This window comes from Lycorma delicatula, chromosome 8, assembly GCF_047948215.1.
Source record: "Lycorma delicatula isolate Av1 chromosome 8, ASM4794821v1, whole genome shotgun sequence".
NCBI lineage: Eukaryota > Metazoa > Arthropoda > Insecta > Hemiptera > Fulgoridae > Lycorma > Lycorma delicatula.
The window spans coordinates 115,299,814-115,322,277 of NC_134462.1; the positions used below are offsets into that span (position 1 = coordinate 115,299,814).

A 22,464-nucleotide genomic window follows, 5' to 3' on the forward strand; every position below is an offset into this window, starting at 1 on the left:
GAACAAAATCTTTATTGAATTACAAAGTAATACTGTAAAATATTTAGTCTTTATTAAAAAAAAATAATAGACAATCTTTTTTTTTTCTTTTTTTTACTATAAATGCTCAAAATGTCTTAAGCCATAGCTACATAAATTGAAACACAATTCTCAAGTTGGATTCCAGTAATTCTTGCATTAAGACATTTTTTTTATTTTGTTGCAATGTACTCTTTGATTAATTCAAACACATGAGATTTATTCGTGTAAGCAATTTCTTTTAAATACCTCAAAATAAAAAGAAATCTAGGAAAATAAAAAATTTATGTTTAATAACTAAAAGATTTATATTTAAAATAAAAATTCATTTTCAAAAAGAATCTAGAAAAAAATTATTTTCTCTCATACAACTGGTGCAAATTAACATATTGTTAATTGTATATTCTGTTGCATGATATTGGTTCATCTTGCAGCCAGTTCATCTTCTAGCAGTAATATGAACTAGATTGTAATGTGCTGATAACATTCGTAATATTAATCCCATGAAAAATATTTGTCCCCAATATTTGCTTTTCTGAGATTGCACACGAAACAGAAGTTGAGTGATAATAGATCCTGATAGAAAATATTACTGTTCTCTGAATTGCAGTACTTATTTTTCTTGGTTGTTTGCAAAGTCATTTAGCAGAAATCATACTTCACTGAAGAAATTGTAATCCAAGACCCAAAAAAAAAACCATAAACCACTGGCAATAATGAAATCAGCTTCCTGATGAACATAACACAGAAAATTGTAATACAGAATGCATTATAACTGTTTAATATATTTTGTTGGTTTCTGCAGATCTGCATAGCATCCCAATCTGTTAAGACAGCCTCCATAATAATTTTCATAATAAACATTCTAAGAATTTAGTTTCCAAAGACTCATCACTTAAAGTTGTAGATAGTCTAAATCACTTTCAATTATTAATACGTAATTCATGAATATTCATATAAAAAATATTTTTAAAAAAACCATAAATTTATGCATTACAATTTAATGACTAATACTTAATTTATATACAGAGTGTCTCATTTTAATCACCCCAGGCAATTTTATCATAAAATACGCACAGTACAAAAAATGCCCTAAACAAAAGTTACTCAGATTGGATGGGGACATCTCATGGTATCTTTGATCTTCTTCAAGGTTAGCACATTTTTTTTCAAATGGAATTACCTATTTTTGACCCCACTAATGAAAAGAGTAGAAAATTTTACATTGGTGTATGTAGTCATACATATGACTGACCTTTTTTTTGAAACCATCATAGATAGTGATCTCTGATGGTTAGCCATATGAATGTTAAGTCATCTTTATGCCATTTCCCATAGTTTGCAAGATAAATGGCCTGGAATATTCTATGGCTAAAAATATTCTATGACCTTTAAAAACATGTAAATCATATAACATGATCTCCGTATAACACTATCTCTGATGGTTAGCCATATGATCTTCAAAAAGCCTTTTTTGAAGGTCATATATCTAACCATCACTTTAATTTTCCAAGCTCATACATTTAACTACATACTCCAATGTAAAAACGTCTACTCTTTTCATTAGCGGGGTAAAAAACAGATCCATGCGGTGGTCACCATGAGGTGTCCCTCTCCAATCTGAGTAATTTTTTTTTGGGTAATTTTTTTGTATTTTGCATAGTTTGCGAGAAAATCGCCTGGATCAATTAAAATAAAACACCCTATATTTTTTAAACACATCCTTCTAGCGTGTTATAATTACCAAATATCAACTATGAACACCAAAACTGTGACTATTTTATATGAACTTACCAATTTATTTATGAAAAACCTTTAAATATTGAACAAGAATCTGTAAATTATAAACACCAGTAATATACACATTCAATTATTTCAAATAAATACGAACCACAACAACTTAAAACAAATTAGTTTTTTATTCAGTGCACCAACTACAAAAAAAAATTACATAATCTAATATACTTCAAAAATTATAAATTAAGATTAAAAGTTGGTGTAAACTAACGAATCACTGAAATAATTTTGTAATCATGTAATGTCTGATTTTATACCATACAATTATTAATTTATAAAAAATTGTGTAGATTATAGTTTTGAATTAACATCGCTTAATTCTTTTGAAATTATTATCAACATTTCTTAAGTACACTCAAATTTTCATATTTTTATCTATACAGGGAGTTGTAAAACAATAAAATAAAAATAGTTGTGTTTCATAAATAATACAACCCTATGCTTTTTATTAGGGCTAGGAGACATTTCTACTTGCGGTAAAATTCTGGTAATGAGTGAGGGTTTTCCTTAGAAAATCCAAACTTTACATCATTATCTAAAGAAAAATAATTTACTGGGGAATATAATTAAACCGCAAAATTTCTTCAAAGGATGTGGGTAGGATGATGGGTTATGCCTGGAGGGGAACCAAGGTACTCCTTTGATGGAGTTGTCTAATTTCATGGTTTTTATGTAAATAGATCATCTCCAAATCATGAACATCCACCCTTTTTCTGCTCCTTGATCTTTCCTTCAATGGTAGCTTTCTGAATATTTTTTTCTAAATAGCAGTGTATCCACATTAAAGTTACAGGGAGCCATTATTGTATCCTTCATATTTGTGTGGTTTGATGGGGACGTTTTGAATAAAGACCATTTATATAGACTTTGTTTCCTATCCAGTCGCTGAACAGAAAACACAGTCTGGGTCTTCAGTGTTTCTAATACCAGACTTAATAATTCTTGCAAATATAAAATAACAGATCTCTGTTATTTTCTAGAGTTAATTAATCTAGTCTATGAATTTTGTAAGTGTTTAATTTAATTAATACAGAAAAAAATTAATTTGTAATAATTTAACTTTTCTATAGTTTTAAATATTACTATAATCTCTGTATCTGAATGTCATTAGTACTTATAATAAACAAATTAGATGAAACATAAAACTAAAAGGATTAATGTGATAAAGATGATTTAAATGTAAAAGTAAATAAATATCTAATTACAAGTAAGATAATATAAAAATGTTCTATACCTATTTTATGAACAAATTTAATTGAAGTTTTGTAATTTCAGTATCAACAGCTAATCAAGAAGATCAACAATTAATGGCGATTATAATTGGAATATTAATGGCTGTGATAATATTACTGGCAGTCGCAATATTTTTAATAGTATTCAGACATAGGCAAAGGAAATGTTTTGCAAGTCCTCTTGCAGGTAAATCAGCATTACCAGGGCCATTAATTTCATCAGAAAGCAGCTGTGGTACAACAGAAAAGAATGCAACTGTACATAGTAAAACAGGTACATTAATACCTCCACCAGATACTGGTGTACTTGTCGATTTAAAACTTGATGACTATCAAGAACCATTCCAATATTACAGTTACAGTTGTATACTCAGGGATAAGGGCTCTCAATTTTCAGGTAATCAACAATTATTTTATTAAATATTTAAAAAAATTTGTTTTAAAAATGTTCTTTTTACATAATAACATAATTTTATATAGTCCTTTCTATAGAGACATATAAAGCAATCGAATCTAAGAATCATTACTAAATAAAGTAACTGAATACCTAATTCAGAATAAAATATAATTATGAATTGCATAGATCTCATCTACTTGTAAAGTGTGATTTGCAAATCACACTATGGATTATGATTATGATCCGCAGGTGGTAAAAAGGGCTGCTCCAGCATCTACATGGAAGGTTCAGAAGAAACCAAGGGAAAAAACTTAGTTTGAAGCAGCAATACAAAGTACAAAATTAATTAATACAATAAGTGGTAGTTATCCAAATTAATAAAGTATTAATTCTGCAAACAGAAAACTTGTTAATTTTGAACCAAATTTAACAAATTTAGCTTTTTAACAAAATACTGAATTAATAAATTGAAAATAAAAATAAAATACAAAATAGAATTGTCAATCATAAGTGATAGTAGATGAAATTCCTGCCAGAATATTATAAACACTGTTTCGAGGGACACTGATTGATAACTGTTGAGTAGATACTTCTAAATCATTCTAATGTGAAAGGCATTATGCTGTTGGTAACAGGTAACCAATGTTTGTGGCAACATTGGAATTAAAAATGTAACAAATATACAGTATTTAACATATAGCCTCTGAGAAAAGACTGAAAATGTTGGTTGATGTTAGAAGTAGGTAACTGAGAAGTGAAGGGGAGACCACGCAGTGCCTTAATGATGGAAAACTCCTTTTACTGAACCACTCTAACAACCCCATAAGAAAAATAAAAGCTGCCATTTTGAAATGGTATAATTTACAAAAAAAATTGTTAATAAATAATTTCATTTATTGCTGCATAGTTTTGTAAATTCTGAAATCTATTTCGCTAAAAATACATAAAAAACACACAAATAAACACATAAAATTAAAAATAATCAAGTCAAAACATTAGGTTCAGTCAGTAAAAATAATAATTGCATGAAATAATAAGATGAATATGTGAAGAAATAAAAAAAAATAATAATTCTGATATCATTAATTGTAAATATTAAGGTACATGTTAAATGAATATGCAAATTCATTTAATATTATTTAAAAATTCATTAACAGAATACGATAATAATCAGGAAAAATATAGGTAGCATTAAAAAGTAAAGACATGTTTTGAAGTTAGATCAAAAAGTTTAATTTTGTGATAATACAGTTTACATTATTAAAAAATACGAATTAAATTGAATTTTTTTTCTGAATTCATCCAAAAACACCATACTGTACACATATTTTTCACAGAATGCCAGTTCACAGAATTGGCATTTTATTAAGCCGTTTTTACAGAACTGATAAAAAATGAAATAAAATTTGGTTCACAATTCAAAATAAAAAAAAAATTTCACATGGTTAGCATACATCAAGCCCCATCTTCTTACAATTCCAGCAACATTTTGGTCATCCCTTGCGTAAGGGTTGGTCATATCAAAAATTATTTCAGACAAAAGTTTTAGGTAATGTTTAGAGGACTAACGACACTTTAACCAGATTCAATACTGTGTCTATTAAGGGACGTATGTTTTTTTTGTCTTCAAAAACCACCCCCTGGGCCAATGGTTAGTGATACAAAAAAACTTTATTTACATAAGTTTTAGGACCTTATCGAAAAAAATAATACGAACTTTAAAACAAATTCAATATTTTACTTAATAAGAAAGTTATAATGATATTTTGTTTTTTTTTAAAAAGCCCCCCATGGTGTCTGATTTTGGCCATTAACGAACTCTACCAAGATTTTGGGATGAGTTATTTTTAAGGAATAATTTGAAAGTGATTGGCACAAAATTATGGCAGTTATTGTATCGGCAAGAAAGTGATATATATATATATATATAAATGTATATATAAACTTTTGAGCTGACAGTGGTTTTGGGGTCTGGGGGATGTGAAACACAAAGTTATGTCAAAATTTTCTGGAAATTTAATCATGGTACTCATTACAATAGATAGCTTTCTTATGAAATCTACCTAACAACATTGTTAATTTAACTTCAAAATGTTAAATGTGATCAGAATAACTGTTTGTAAGTTATAGAGTGACATAGCGACATCTTTCACACAAAGTATGAAAGTAGGTTCTTTTCGCATTTATCAAAATTAAAAATAAGCAATTAATAATAATGATAACTCAATTCATTTATAATTCATTATAACCATTTAAAATACTTTAAGTGAAATCATACAACGCAGAATTCTTTAGCAAAAATTTTGTTAGACAAGTTGAATCATTGTATCACACTGTGAATGAAAATATTCATTTTTAAATTCAAGTCTACAAACTAATTTATGTGACAAAAGTAAAAATCTCAAGAAACCTTCAAGAGCAAATTATTATTTTGTTTCTAACCAAATAAAAAACATTAACCATCTGTGACAACGGACCTATAAGGGCCACAACCATCATTGCAGGTAACTTGACATGAGTTATGTCCTGAAAATTACATAGTTATTCTTGAAAATATCAGAATAACAAAACATACAGCGGATGCTTTTTATTCTGTTATAAGAAAGTAAGGAGTGAAGTAGTTTCCCACTGATTTCATCTCTGAGTCAAATACACACTGGGGTAGCAAAAAGAAACAAAAAGAATTATTTTCTGTTGGCAAGTGGTTAGCAGTGCTGCCCTCTCCTGCTAGGTATGTTTACTAGATTCTTCCTTCTCAGTTGGCCAGGTAGCATTCATGGGAAACTACCATAGTGGGCAGAATGATTGTTTTCTTAAGCCCCTCCCAACGCTCTCAGAGATTTTGCAATGGCAAAGTTCAAGGAGCAACAAGCCAACATCAAATTCTATTTTCCTGTTAAAGGAATTAGTGAAAAAAACAGATTCAATGCTTCGGGAAGCTTACGGGGCTCCAAGCTGGGCAAGAATTTACAATTTGTATGCCAAGTTCAGAAGAGGCCAAACATCACTTGAAGATAACCCCTGTTCAGATCACCCCTCAATGTCCAGAACAGATAAAAATGTTCAAAAAGTATGAGATGCCATCATGTTTGTCACAGAACAATCTATGAAGTAGAGGAAATAACTGAGAATTCCTGGAGTTCATGTCAAAGAATCCTAACTGAAAATTTGAACACGAGATGCATCGCGGCAAAATTTGTTCCACGGCTTTCTGATGACCAGAGAAGTAACCAACTAAAGAGTGTGCCAGGAATTGAAAGAACAAGCACAAACTGACCCGGATTTTTTGTCAAAAGTCATAACAAGGGTTAATTTTGGTGTAATGGCTACAGCTCTGAAACAAAATAATAGTCCACTTCATTGCCCAGACCAAAAAAATCACAGCAAATGAAATCAAATGTGAAGTTCACGATAGATTGTTTTTTTTACATCAAAGGAGTCACTCACATTGAATTTGTTCCCCAGTGAACCAACATTACTATCTGCAAGTGCTGAAGCAATTATATGAGTCAGTGAGAAAAAACAACGCTTCATCATGACAACACGCCTGCCCATAAAGTATTGAAAATCAATCAGTTTTTGATGAAAAACATCATGACAACAGTTTCTCACCCCTCCTTACTTGCTGACCTAGCCCCCTGCATCTTCTTCTTATTCACAAGAATGAAGAAAACCTAAAAGAAAAGCGTTCTCTGGATGTAAAAGAGGTTAAGAAAAAATAGCTGGAGATATTTAACATCATTAGTTCAGAAGAAAATAAAAAATGTTTTGAACAGTAGAAAAACTGTTTAGAAAACAGCAGTATTTTGAAGGACATTGATGTTTTATTAAATAAAAAATAAATAAATAATTCTTGCTATTCTAAAATATTATAAAAAAATAATACAACAAATGTCTAATAAATTGTTATTATTCATATAACAAAAGGCAACTAGTACAGTATTTCTTGAAAGGATGAGAAGAAAATTGGAAATCAGGGCAATAGTATAAAGGTAAAAAAGATAATAAAACTGGGAAGAAGTGGTTACTTGCACAAAAATTACAACCTAAATTTAATACTCTGGTTTATAGTAATTGAAATATTTAGTGAAAATAAATTTTTTTTTTTCAAATCATCAGAAGATAAGTATTTGAGTATATATTTAAGTTAAATATACATCCCTGTAAAAAAATTGTATTATTTGTTATACTAATATACATCCTGGTAAAAATTTTTGTAAAAGGAAAAAGCAAACATCTGGTAAGTAAAAAATATAAATAAACCTTAAAATAAAATAATTATATTCTTTTATTACTATTTAATTCAATTATTATTTCAGATGTTTCACAGCATGAATATGCAGTACCACAAATAAACATACCAATGTTAACAGCAACTGAACCATCAAATAAATCATTATTTACAGATACATTAACTAAGAAGGTAAGTGTATAAGAATAAGAACATAAATAAAAAGAATAATTTTTGTTAGATAGAAATGTAGAACATTAGAAACCATTTTAAATATTTGTTTATATTCTACTGATGCTTAAATTATTAAGAGTTTGAAAGTTTTGTTAGTTTTAAATTCCATATTCTCTAATTCTTTTATTTATCATTCTGAACACAGTATAAGTAAATATGTGGTTTAGATTAGTATATAATTACGTAAAATCAATCAGATCAGGATTGGTTAAGAGCAGCTAGCATCTTCTTGAAAGAATAAAAACAAAATCATGTAAAATTCTTGATCAAAATACAAAATTAATAAATAAAAACATTATTATACGAAGGTTATTTTTTCAAGGTCCGATCGGTCATGAAATTAAAACCACAGTGAAAATAAAAATATTTTATTGGTAACAAGTACTTACATAGTTACGCTATTTCTCTACATAGTCGCCACTCCGATTTAGACATTTGTCGTAGGGTGGTACCAACTTTCCAATACCCGTCATAGAACGGATCCGCCTGTGTTTTCAGCCGTGTTTCTATGCTGGTCTGCAGCTCGATGTCTGTACCAAAATGTTGTCCTCCTAGCCAGCATTTCATGCGAGCAAAGAGGTGAAAATCAGATGGAGCCAAGTCCGGGCTGTATGGTGGGTGATCAAACACTTCCCAACGAAAACGCTGCAGGAGCTTCTTTGTTACAGCTGCAGTGTGCGGCCGAGCATTGTCATGGAGAAAGACAATGCCTGATGACAACATCAACTTCAGATGACAACTCTACGCTTATTCTGAATTGCCCTTTGTAGACGTTGAAAAGTCACGCAGTATGAGGCTGCAGTGATGGTCGTGCCAAGTTCCATGAATTTCACAAAGAGCTGCAGACCAGCGTACAAACATGGCTGAAAACACAGGCGGTTCCATTCTATGACGAGGGTATTGGAAAGTTGGTACCACGGTACGACAAATGTCTAAATCAGACTGGCGACTATGTAGAGAAATAACATAACTATGTAAGTACTTGTTATAAATAAAAAATTTTTTTTTTCACTGTGGTTTTAATTTTGTGACTGATCGGACCTTGAAAAAAAAATAACCCTCGTAGTAAGCATAAATAATAAATGACAAGCAGCATTTTAGTTTAAAATTCTATTTTACAGTATGAAAGTGTTATAGTATTAAGATAAATTAAAATCTATTTGGAAAAGAAAAATAAATAGTATAATAGTTGAGTAATAATTTAAATGCTTTCCATCCATAGTAAATAGTTGGAGAAAAGCTCTTACAATGCTGTGTAGAAGGTGTTTTTTTTTTTTTTGGCAAGTTGAAGTTGCAATCTAAAAAATATATTTCTGTCGCTAACCAAAAAAAAATGTAGATAGTTGTATAACTTTTTAACTTGAGAAGTATGAATTACTTGTATATTAAATAGCTATTTAAATCACTCTGAGTAATGTGGATATTTATTTATGAGGTTATGTCTTGTACAAACTCAAGCCAATCAATCCTGTTAATTAAACTTCAGTGATCAAAGAATACTTTTAATCACTATTCATTAATCATATTAATAAATATAAATAATAATAAAGAAATATATCAGGATTAAAAGCAATGCTGTAGCAATTATAAGGAATAAGTCCTATCAGTGAAGGTGTTAACCACTAACCTGCACTGACTGGATAATTTTCTTTGAATTTCTCTTTTTATAAAAAAGAAAAACCGATGGAATTATACTTTCTACCTTATGTGACTGCCGATCACCAATGACTACATTATGTGCCATATAACTTGGTAGATGACTTTGCCGTGTTATTGTTGCCAAAAAAGAATTAGGAAAAATTTAATTACAACATTAGAACCATCAATCTTTACTGCGCAAAATTCATTAAAAAATGCATGGATGTCGTTTTCCATTTTCTTTTTACTGGTGTGGAAATTGGAAAAACAGGTTTTCAGATTTCCAGAAAAGTAAAATTTATTGCCACAAGCAGAACACAAATAGTACATAAATAACAAGATCTCAACAAACTTGAACAATTTACAGTTTACAATGATGTAGAATATGATAAAAATAACATGTTAAACTAACAAAAAACAAAATAGATTAAATAATATATTATTTGATAACAAACAAAATGGATTCCCTAAAAAGTTTTAAGAAAGGCACTATAACAGAGCTATGAATAGCTCAACTGAAAGAAGAGCTACTAATTATTGACTTTTACTGATACAAAAAAAAAAAAAAACAGAAATTTTTTGTATCTTAATAGAAGTAGCTGAAGTATTATCTGTGGCTTTTCATGAAACCTTTCTGAATAGTATGTTTTTCAAGATTTAAAAATATACTCTGCATAATTTTTTCAATTAATCTAGAAAATATTAATAACATAAAACTGCATTAATTTTGTAATATCCTTCTTCATGAAAGGTTGTAACAATGGAAATACTTCACTAGTAAAAGAGTCATTGATTAAATTTGTAACAGATAACATATCTTCTATGAATTCTTTAGAAATAGAAGTAGATTTCATCAACATTCACTGAATATTTACTTTTAATATTTGAAATATGACTTTTAGTGTCTTGGATATCAATCATAAACAATAACACTGAATCAACAACAAAATTTATTCAAGTTGAATTTTTCAATTTACAGAAGGTCAGTGTACTCATATTGTTGGTAAAATCAGAAAAAAAATTACTAAATTCCTCTTTATTTAAGAGGAATAATTAATAATTAACAATTACAAAACAAAATTATTAACAATTAATCATTTTTGTTTGTGTGTCCCAGTTTTACAAGTTCTAAACGGAGCTTATTATTGTTTTAAAAAATATACTTACATTAATAAATAAATTATGTATTTTACAGTCACAAACTCAACAAGAAGTGTTGAATGCTCTTAAAAGAAGGTTGGATGAGATGATTGTACCAGAGTTTCCCAGGCATCGACTTAGAATGCTGTCAAAACTTGGAGAAGGAGCATATCAGATGGTAATTATACTTTATTTTAATTATTTATCTATTTAAGCAACTGCAAATATTATTTCAACTATAATTAACACCGGTAAATAAAGATGAATGGGATGAAAATAAATGTGAGGAAAATAAAACTTATGAAGGTGAATGAGAAGAAAGATATGAATGGTGTTAACAACAGAAGGAAAAAGTGAACAAGCAAAAAAATAAAGATATTTCGAGACATTACTAACTGAAAACTGGAGGCATAAAGAAGAGATTAAGACAAGAATTGCAATGGCAAAGAAAGCTTTTTTTAGAAAGAAAAACCTACTCTGCAGCAACATGGATCTGATCCTTAGGAAGAGATTGATAAAATGCTATGTTTGTAGTATACTTTTGTACGGCAGTGAAAAATGGGCACTGGGGAAAAAGGAAAATATATAAGATCAAGGCTTTTGAAATGCGGGTCTGGGGGAGGATGGTGACGATAAAGTAGGTGAACAGAGAAAGTAACGTAGAAGTATTAAGAAGAATAAATGAAAATTGAAAAATAATGGTGACTATCAAAAGGAGGAAAGCAAATTGAATCGGGCTACAATTAGGGGAAAAGGAATAATAAATACAATTCTTGAAGTGTACATTAAAGGTGAAAAAGAAATAACAAGGAAAAGGCAAGACTTAAGTAAATAAATGGCATAAAGGGTAATGAAGATTATGATAAGAAAAGAGAAGAATGGGACAGAAACTGATGGAGACAACACTGATACCAGGAACCTACCAACCAGTAGAATACCACATGATGATGATAAATAAAGATAAGTTTTGTTATGCATGATAAGATTCAGAACCAAAGCCTCCTAAATAATATGTAGAGATGTAGGCTGACAGAACAGTGACATCTGCTATTCATTAACCCCAAAACAGATCAAAAGTAATTTATTTTCTTTCTATTCTATCATTGTTTCAATTAATTGACGAGTAAAATTTTTACAGATAACTTTCAGTCCTGTTATTAAAAAAAAAAAAAAAAAAAACACTGATAAGCTAGCCAGTCCACTGGTACTGTTTTGGACACTTTAGACAGTGTCAATTATAAAAATAACAGATATTATTATTTTAATACTGAAAATAAATGTGTGAATAACTCAACATACAATACACAAGAGCTAAAAAGCTTCTACCTCCTTTTTACAATAAAAAAAACCTGTAATTTACCAGAAGTAAATAAAGAAAACTTGAGGTAGTAGGTGGAACTGGGTATCAGCATATAATTATTAAATACACAAATAAATTTAAATCTCTTTCATTTTGTTTTGAGACTTTTTTTTGGAATTTTTATGAATATAACATTAACTGCTATGGTTATTAACCACTAATAAAATTTCAGCACCTTACATAAGAAAAACTGCATCCAGTAATATTTAATTTCAATTGCCAACAAGAAACTGTTTATTAAATGTATATATTACTGTGCATGTATTCTTACTTTAAATATAACGATGCTACTTTCTAAGACGTTCCAGGTGCTGCACAACTATCAGATTGTACAAGGTGCGGTTTACCACCTTACCCAAATTCTAGAGCCTCATATTAGATTGCACAGTATATATATCTGCACAATACTTATAAAAAAGAATTCAATTAATTGCAAATCTGTTAACATACAACAATAAAGAAAACTAACTATTTTTGTGGTGTTAGGTGTACATGGCAGAAGCAGATGGAATACCTGAATATGGTGGAGCACCATCTTTAGGAAAACGTTTAGTAGCGGTAAAATCTCTACCCCTACATGCTACTGAATCAGAACAGTAAGTATAAATTTATGGGTTAAATATTTTAGATTTTAGAGTAATGTTTAGTTCATAAAAAACAATTGTGCTAGTATGTAAAATGAAAATTCACTATTGTTATATATGCCAATAAAGAGTAAATTGATTCTGAAATGAGATAAAACTGATTCTCACAGAAACAATAAAGATTTAATTGTTTCTACATAAAATATGTAAAGTTAGTTTTTTATCATGTTTCTTAGTTATTGCTAGCATGGAAAAATAAAGAAGGTTTTTTTTAAACTTTGGCAAGAATATTATAATAATCTATTCAAGTCAAAACTTTACCAGATTCTAATTATAGCTTTGATAAACAGGTATATAAAAATTTGCAGTCTTTATTTGTACTACTTTAATTTTTTAGACATTAAAATTAAAATAAAAAAATAAAAAATGTAATTTTCATCTGTTCACATCAATAATAATTAAATCAAGAATGGTAAATAGAATTCACTCTCTCTTTTATTCAAAAAATCAATTCTGAATAAAAACACAATTTCAGTACAACTACTGCTATTATTCTGAGGCAATCATCTTTAGTGGCACAAATAATTTAAACAAGTTTAGAATAATTGCTTATAGTTACCCATTTTCATGCACTTAGGTACAAAGGACAAGTAAGTGACGTGTAGGGGAAAAAAGATAAACAATTTATAAAGTATGAAAAAAATTAATTTTTCTAGAAGAAAATGACCATTAGCCAGTAAAATCTTTTTATTGTTAATTCTGCATCGATAATTTATTAGAGTAGATTTAATTTAGACATAACTGAATATAATATTATAAAAATAAGTAATAATTAAATTGTTTTTCTTGCAGGCTGGAATTTGAGAGAGATGTTCGGATTTTGGCAGCAATAGAAGATGACAATATAGCAAGGGTGTTAGGGGTTTGTTTTAGTGAAAAACCATTATCTGTATTGATGGAATATTTACCTCATGGTGATTTATATCAGTTTCTTAAAACTCATACCACGATAGCATGTGACAGGACAAGCTCTTCTGGAGCTAAAACGATAAGGTAATAATAACATTATCATTTCTTAATAATGATTAGATAATAAAATTGTTAATAATATATTATATAGTTAATTATAAAGTATAAACTTATTCAGCCCCTCAACAAAGTACAGAATTAAAGAACACTCTTACCTTACATTTTTTTTCGAAACACTTTCAGGCTTAAGCCCATCTTCAGTAATTTTTTAATTTTTTTCTTTTTTACATTTACATATTAAAATACATGATGCTTTTTGTTCAGTCACAATGTTGTTTAAATATTTTAAATGTTATATTATTTAAAATCTTTAACATGCTTTCAATATGTTAATATAGTACTATACTCAATGTATAGAAATATGGACTATAAAAAATTTAATTTAATATATATATATATACACACATATATGTTGTACACATCATGCTAACAATCTAGAATACAAAACTAGAAAAAACTAGTATATAAGAGAATACTCAAGTATATAAAAGTATAAAAAACTAAAATGATTGCGGCAAATATTATTGATTAGATCAGATGAAGATTTAATCTCAAATGCAAAATAACACATCCAGTGTTCATCATTGTTCCAATGTTCAATCATTTTTATAATTACAATCCTTTGCAAATTATGGTACAAAAACAAGAACATATGGTATAAAGACATTGCATTCATTCCATATTAAATCACCCAAAAAAATTGTAACCTATCATCTTCATTTCAATAAATATTAAAATATATTTGCTATTATAAATATTTTAAGAATATCTATAAAACATTTTTTCTCCTGTCACTTATACTTTTCCCTAAGAATTTTCCAATTTTCAGATTTTGAGACTATTTGGTTGTTTGAGAGTTCATGAAAAATGCTATTGCATTACATATTAATTTATTTCTCAAGTAGTACAGAAGATTTTTTTTTTAAATTTACATTTATATCTAGTAATGTAAGCACATTCCAGAAAAAATGTCAAGAATTTAAAACTCACCTAAAAAAACCAACCATTTTTTGCTTATTTGAAATTTTTATGAAAAATACTCGTATATGCTTTTAAAACTCAATATGCTTTTTAATAAGTAAAGTATCCAACCTGCTGGAAACGTCATTTTTTCAAATTGTTTGTAGAAGATGGGCTTTTCATTGAAATAAATGGTACAGTGACTTTTCATGGGTCCATAAAGCTATGAAGAAAATATTGAGTATTCAATTGCCACCTCTTTCTTTACAGCATACATTTGAATGAATTATCCAAGATAAAAACATGAAAACTGAAGTAAACATGAAAAATTAGCTGCTTTAAAGAAGGCAGAAGCTTGGCAAAAACATAATGGAGGAACAGATGGTGAAACCGTTTCACCAGTCTCTCATATATCACACAAGCTGAAAATTTTGAACCATTACTGTTATACAAACTAATTTATACAAAGTGAATTGTTTACTTTTTTGTTTTATAACATCTTACTGAGATACAGATTGATTGAATGTTATGATTATTACGGACTAAAGTATCTCATAAATGAATTGTTCCCACCATTGTTAACTTCAATGATCAATGAGAACTAGAACACTGAATGATGCTTTCACCATTGACATTTTATCCTAATTTATGTGATTCATTTTCCAGGACTCTATTTACTAAGATATTTCAGGTATTGCAGAATCATTATGTAACAGATTATAATGTAAGTTTAAGAATCTGCTAAAATAACGTTTGTGTTTTTTCTTTCTAGCTTGAATACATTATTGTATATGGCAACACAAATTGCATCAGGCATGCGTTATTTAGAATCTCTTAATTTCGTTCATAGAGATCTTGCAGCAAGGTAAAATGTTATAACTTATTTAATTTAAACAATAATTACAGTAACATTAATATATTATCACCAATTAACATATAAGTGTTTTTAAGTAGCTATAGCTAAATTAATTATTTAATTTCTCATTGTTATAAATAATTTTTAATTTTAATTTTAAAAATCTTTTTAAAAGAATGTATATATTTTTAACTGAAGAACTGCAGAACTAATGAATCAATTCAGCATTACAGATTGTTTATTGTTTGATTATCATTAAAGAAGTAGCTAAACATGGTAGTAGAGACATATACAGAGAATGTAAGAGTGAACAAGTTAAGATAATTAAATCAATTGAAAAAGGGGGAAAATAGTACAAGAGTATTAGGCATACATCAATTTCTAAATAGGAATAGAGATAGGATTTTTTAAAAACTTTTCAATGTTTTGACATGGAAGCTGAACAGTATATTAGAATAATAATTTTGAAGGGACTTCAATCACATTCTAACCCCGTAGGGGAAGACACCCACCTAGTGACGTTCCAGTTGCCCCCCCCCCCCCGTACCTTGCCCTGTTGGGCTTTAACGGAAGTTGTCTATCACCGTCTAACTTTTTACATCTTATAGTAATAAGCCTGGCCTAGTTAGGATGCCACTGATGTAAATGCCTCGGTAAACATTTGCATCAGTGATTTGATTTAATAACTCAGCTTATTGCCTTCGCTGTAGGCCTCGTCCGTACATCTTGAATGTCCTATGTCGTATCCCTCTGAACCAGCTAACCGAGCTCGCAGAAGCGTGAACCCCACGCCAAGTTCTACTTATTATGAGCCAATTTTGTGAATGTCTCATAATTCAAGGCAAAATAACACAACATACCACCAAAGATGTTGATCGCAACAACAAAATTTAGTCCCAGTTCCCTTAGTGAATTTAACTTAGTTCAAACTAGAATTGGGGATTTTGATCACAGTCAAAAAGTGAAATATGTAATGAATGTTTTTTTTTTTTTTTGGCTTTATGTTACTACCATATAACAAAAAGCTTGTGTGGAATTTTATAGCCTATGAAAAATGTCATGTCTAACTGGGATTTGAGCCTGGAACCTCTAGATGAAAGACGCTATCACTCTGTGTGAAATAAATATGAATAATCTTCAAAATATGATTCATGATTATTCTGTCTATTAATACAATAGATAATTTGAAAAAAAAAAATTAACAATAAGATTCAAATACAAAATAATGAGTTATAAAATCTTAAATATAATGTAATAAAGCTTTCAGTAAACAATAATGAAGAAAAAATTTGTGACAAATAACTTTAAGCTAAAACTCGCACATCTAGCAGCATTAAAGCTGAATGGAGTTGAATAAGGTAGAATGTAAAGATATAATCAAAGTAAATGAGTGTATTTGACGTATGTTAATATTAACTGATTAATTTAAACTTGATAAATTTACATTTCACTTTAATGCAGCTTGTCCTAGAAAAAAGCTGCCTAAAAATCTATAAAAAAAATGATAATGAAAATCTACCAAATGATAATGAAGTTTAGATAACATTCAGGGAAAAATATATTTGATGGGAAAAACAAGAATCATTCAATTGACAAAAATATAATGAAATAACATATTATGCAAAGAAATTATAGAGGGATAAAAGACAAAAATGGTGTAAAAGAGTTTAAAAGACTGATGTCAAATTTTAACTCGACAGCATAGGAAGTAATAAATGAGGAAAGGAGGTAGCAACCGGCTGTAATATCTAATCTAATAATATGTAATAATAATAATAATAATAATAATAATGTAATATCTAATTAGTACAAAGGAATTGCTCCTTTGTACAATATTCAATGCATAAATTTATTCCATAATCAACATTTTTTAAAGAACATTCTTTAATTAAGAAAAAGTTTTTGTTCCTTAAGGAATAAGTTTAAGCTAAATTTTGATTGATCCATTACTCAGTACTTTGTGACCAGGGAGAAATTATGAAACATATTAAATAAAAATAATCTAGGTTGATCATTTGATATACAGACAAAAAAGTGGTCTTCTTTCAAGGTTTTGGAAGTACACAATTTACAGTCAAATAAAAGGGAAATGCAAGAAGGTACAGTTAGAAAAATCTAAAAGATCTGGACAGCCAGCCCCCAGGGCGCAAGTGGTAGCATCTCAGCCTTTCAACCAGAGTTCCCGAGTTCAAATCCTGGTCAGGTACGGCATTTTCACACATGCTACAAATCATTCATCTCAACCTCTGAAGCAATACCCTAATGGTGGTCCTGGAGATTAAACAAAGAAAAAAAAAGGATCTGGCCAAAATACTTAATTTAAGATACTACTATTGTTACTAGATATTTTATTTTTTTAAATTGTATGATATCGTATAAAATAACTTTATAATTTTAAGCAGAAAAATAGTGTGTTTCTAGCAATATTAATTTTTGCAAAAAGATTCTGTATGGTGAACAAAATAAATTTAAATTATTCAACAGGATTTTTAAACATCTGTAGGTGTTACATGGCCTTTTATTTATCTCAATAAAAACTCCATAAGATCTTGAAATACATTTATGTGTATTTAAAAGTCAACTGGTTATTTCCATTTTTTCTTTCAAAGGTTTTTTATAAAATTTATATGTACAAATAAATGAAATATGTGTTTTTGTCATTGTTTCTAATAACTTGGTTTATTTACTTTTTTTTCAGAAACTGTCTCGTAGGAAAATTATATCATATTAAAATATCTGATTTTGGTACAGATAATGAACTTTACGCTAATGATTATTTTAAAATGGAAAATGGAATGTCACTGCCAATCAGATGGATGGCATGGGAATCAATATATTTGGTAAGAAATAAATTAAACATAAAAAATTAGCCTCATAATTCCTCATTTCATCTTCCATAATTTCTAGTGACACTATTTTCAACCATTTGATATAGATCTAAAAAAAAGTTTCATCTCATCTTTGATATTGGTGGTCTTGATAGCCGAGTATTGATTGACAACTGAGTGGTTGTTTATCTTTCTGGCACAAGCATTGTAAAATTTGCAACAGACATACTTTTTTAATTTATGTTCAATTTAGCAGTTTACCAGTACAGTGTCACCCACCCACCTCAGCTTATATTATGTCTCCCTAACACTGTCTACATGGCCTTTTCTACCTTAGTTTATAATTGTAGATAAAATTTTATATCCCTTAGCTGATTATTATTTCTGTAGTGGGATTCATGCCAAGATACTGGTTCAGTATGGTATTAGGTAAGCGTGACCACCCTATGCCTGTAATGTTAATTTGGCAATATTTATGTCCCTTCTTCACCTGAACGATTAAACCGATTTCCCTGAAATTTTTACCACTGCATCTATATAGTTTTATACCAATTCCCTATCAAATTTACTTAGTTTCGAGAAATATTTACAGATTTAAAATCTTTTGTTAAAGTTCTATGAAAATTTTAATTTTTTAAGTGAAAAATAATCTTTAACTTTCTTTTAATGAAGATATATTCATGAATTTGGTAACAGACAGGTAAAATAGCCTGTGTAAAGTCCTGCAAAAATTTCAGCTACTTAGTTCTGATAGCTTTTGAAGAAAAAGGAACGTAGGTGAAAAAATCACATTTCTGGTAAAAGCAGTTTAAAAGTAAATAAAAGCACTTACTTGGTTTAAAAAAGTTCTGGGCCATAATCTGGATCCAACTCTGCCTCTTTTGGGTTTTCTTTTTTCTTATCCTGCGCTCTCCTTCCTATTCTTTTGGTCTTTATAGGCTCCAACATTAAAACTTCAGCTTTCTTGTGCCGCATCTTGACTCCTTAGTACTGAAATGACATGTTTTTCACTATATTACAAATTTAATTTTTGTGAAACTTTCAGTTGGACACAAAATCCATCATTAAACACAAACACTGAATCATAAACCCCAATTTTAAAAGTATCTAACCTAACAAAACTAGTTTTTGTAATCTTTGATCACACTATATGATTAAAACTCTCATTCAGATTTTGTGTGCGTTAGTGTAAGCATTTCTTTAGCAACTCTGATTTTGACAGGTCATTATAAATCGGCTTAATTTTTTCAGCAATAACCATACTGAGTAGTGTTTTATGCTTATACCTTTCACCTAAAGCAACTTCTTTGTTAATACTTGCACTGTGAGAATAACAAATCATGCATCTCAAGGATGCATGAGTTAGCATCTTTGGGACAGAAATGTTGTAATTCTCTGTAGGTTGACATATCATGGAAATATGATCTCCAAATATTCTTTCTCATTTCCTCAATGATGTCACCCTACCTGACAGATTGGCCATAGTATGACTGAAATCTATCTGTTAGGAAAAGATAAGCCTGTTCTTACCGCCAATGGTTTTTCCTTCTGCCAAACACTGCCCTTTCATGTATTATTTTAATCAGCATACAGCACATACACTATTGTATGTGCCCAACACATTCTATTCTTTTCTATGATTACATCATTCCCAAAAGGGTTATCCTCTACCATTTTTTGGAAACCCTTACTGTTTCTACCTCCCAGATACTCAACATACATTACATTTCTTTTTATACTCCTAAAACCTTCAACAGCCCAAGAACCTCCATGCCTTCACTTCTCCCTTCATAATTTTTGGTACGGTTATGTTCCTGTGGATTTTGAATTACACATTCCTGACAGTATTTGTTCAATACACTAACATCAAGAATTTTACTAATATCAAAACTTTTACTCACAAATACATTGAGTGAAATGTGACCTCTCTTCTGCTGCGAACCATAAAGAGCCACGCTTAGATTTCATGAGTTATTGTTTACAGATGCAGCTTTCCCAGTGGCTCCTATTACTCTCTTCTGCACACTTAACAGAACTCCCAATCAATTTTGTGAAAGCATGAAGTTTTGTCAGAAATGAGGGTAAGTCCATGAGGGAACAAAATACCTTACAAGGATTCGGCCCCTTGCCAATAGTTCTCATAGCATACACAAAATACTAATTTATACCGTATTTACTACTCTTTGCTTTATCTGAATTCATTGATTTAACTGATTTATTACATTTATCACAAAGCAATAAAATACTTTTGGCCAAACCAACTCCTTTCTTATCAAAATAAATCAAGTTTATACAGTAATTTTCACTACAATATTTACAACTAACAATTTTTTTTTAAAAACTTACTCAATAAATTAACATCAAATATGCAGTATCAATCACCTGATCCTTTAAAACTTTCGTAACAACCTAAATTCAGTTTCTTTTTCGAGGAACTACCAGGCCTATTTACATCTAGTGGCGGCTGATTTGGTGTAACAGGTAAATAATTTACAGATATACTTTTTTTTGATGTACTTTCTTTTCTTTCTTTTTCTGTTTAGCTGCGGAATCACCGTAAGGTATTACTTCAGAGGAAGATATGTATGATTTTTTGATGTACTGTTTTTCTCTATAATTTAGAGAAAGGCTTACATTTTTTTTGTAAGCCTTTCAGATCTTGGCATTTTGTACAAGTACTTGTTACACAAAACTTCACGATACACAACAACAATTTCACTAATTACAAACCTGCCCCATCAAGAAACAAAAACAAAACAGAAATTTACAACATAACCTTTCATGAATAGCAATGTATATGTAAATAAGCAAATAAATAAAACAAATGTCGCATATTGTTAACGTTCAAAACAAAACTATGGTGTATAAAAAATAAAAATATGGTACTAAATCTCTTGCAGTATTATGTAGAAAAATATCAACAAATTTTGAGCTTGAAATAAATGGATTTCAAATCTAAACAAAACTTTACAAAAATATATATATCTTCCGTATTTTTTATCGTATGAGCAAAATATTTACATAGAATTGTACAGAAATATATGTATAATCAATCATATGGCGCAAAATTCAAAAACCCGATATTTTTCGATTTTTGCTTACCTTAAGATCTTTGTGCTCAGAAGAAATAAATGATTTATTGTACAATTTTTTATTTTATTTTCTATAATCAAAATTCTGCTGGCTCTTACAAAAGATAAATAAATCAATTCCAACTAATTTGATCTAATTGAATGACCATACAAATATGCACTACAGAAAACTGGTACCCCCATCTCTTAAAAGATATGTTTTTTTTTTTTTGCTGGAAATAAACTTTACTATAAATGAAACACTATAGAAGAACAAAAAAGAAATAGCTGTCAAATTTTTTACTCAAGAAATAAATAAAATTTCAGATTCCAGAAAACACTGCATAATTTGTTCCTTTGAAAAACAAATCTGTAATTCATAGTTTATGAAAAAAAAAACAATCAACAAACAAACAAAATTTTATTTTAGTTCTGTATTACAATGATTTATAAAGAAGAGTTGATATACATCATAAGATTTCTTAATGACATTTTTTTTCTTGATGATTTTGTCACTTAAGCTTGAAGCTTGTGTGTGGTATACGGAAATGAAATTTTATTGTGTGTGAAAAATGCCATGCTTGACAGGATTCGAACTAGGACCTACAGATGAAAGGAAACAATACTAACACTTCACCACAGAGATCAGCAATTCAGATTTTATTTCTTGAATATCAAATAGATATATTTTTTATATTCTCATGTATACTGAAAACATAACTGCTAGAAAACTCTCATTCTTTAATAAGCCTAACTTACATAAATGATGGAAAATTTGTCAAAGATTCTTTATAAAGGGGCATTTAACATTAATAACTCAATTTTCAATATTCTTCCAACAGCAGTTTTTTTAAATGTTTTAGAGCCAAATTGTTGATTTATAGTTTGTGAATTGTAAGATATCTTTACTCTTCCTTTGTGAAGCCAAAGGATGGGTAACCATTTCTTTGAGAGACCTTGAATGACTACTATTGGTGTATCTTTTTGTCTTGTTTTGCAATACTTCTGTTATAATTACAGAACAAATGTTATCTATAACAAAAATTAAAATAGGGTTTTTCATTATCATTCTGTGCTAGTACATGAAAA

At 29.1% G+C, this 22,464-nt stretch overlaps 1 protein-coding gene across 1 annotated transcript in view; it reads left to right on the top strand.

Annotated features, from left to right (window-relative positions):
- The window catches only part of LOC142328804 (discoidin domain-containing receptor 2-like), a 309,180-nt gene that overhangs the window by 283,726 nt on the left and 2,990 nt on the right, over positions 1-22,464 (top strand). The window contains exons 10-16 of the mRNA XM_075372847.1: positions 3,091-3,444; positions 7,764-7,867; positions 10,743-10,865; positions 12,534-12,643; positions 13,484-13,684; positions 15,393-15,485; positions 18,175-18,316. Coding sequence (XP_075228962.1) covers positions 3,091-3,444; positions 7,764-7,867; positions 10,743-10,865; positions 12,534-12,643; positions 13,484-13,684; positions 15,393-15,485; positions 18,175-18,316 — 1,127 coding nt within the window. The remainder of the gene's footprint in view (positions 1-3,090; positions 3,445-7,763; positions 7,868-10,742; positions 10,866-12,533; positions 12,644-13,483; positions 13,685-15,392; positions 15,486-18,174; positions 18,317-22,464) is intronic.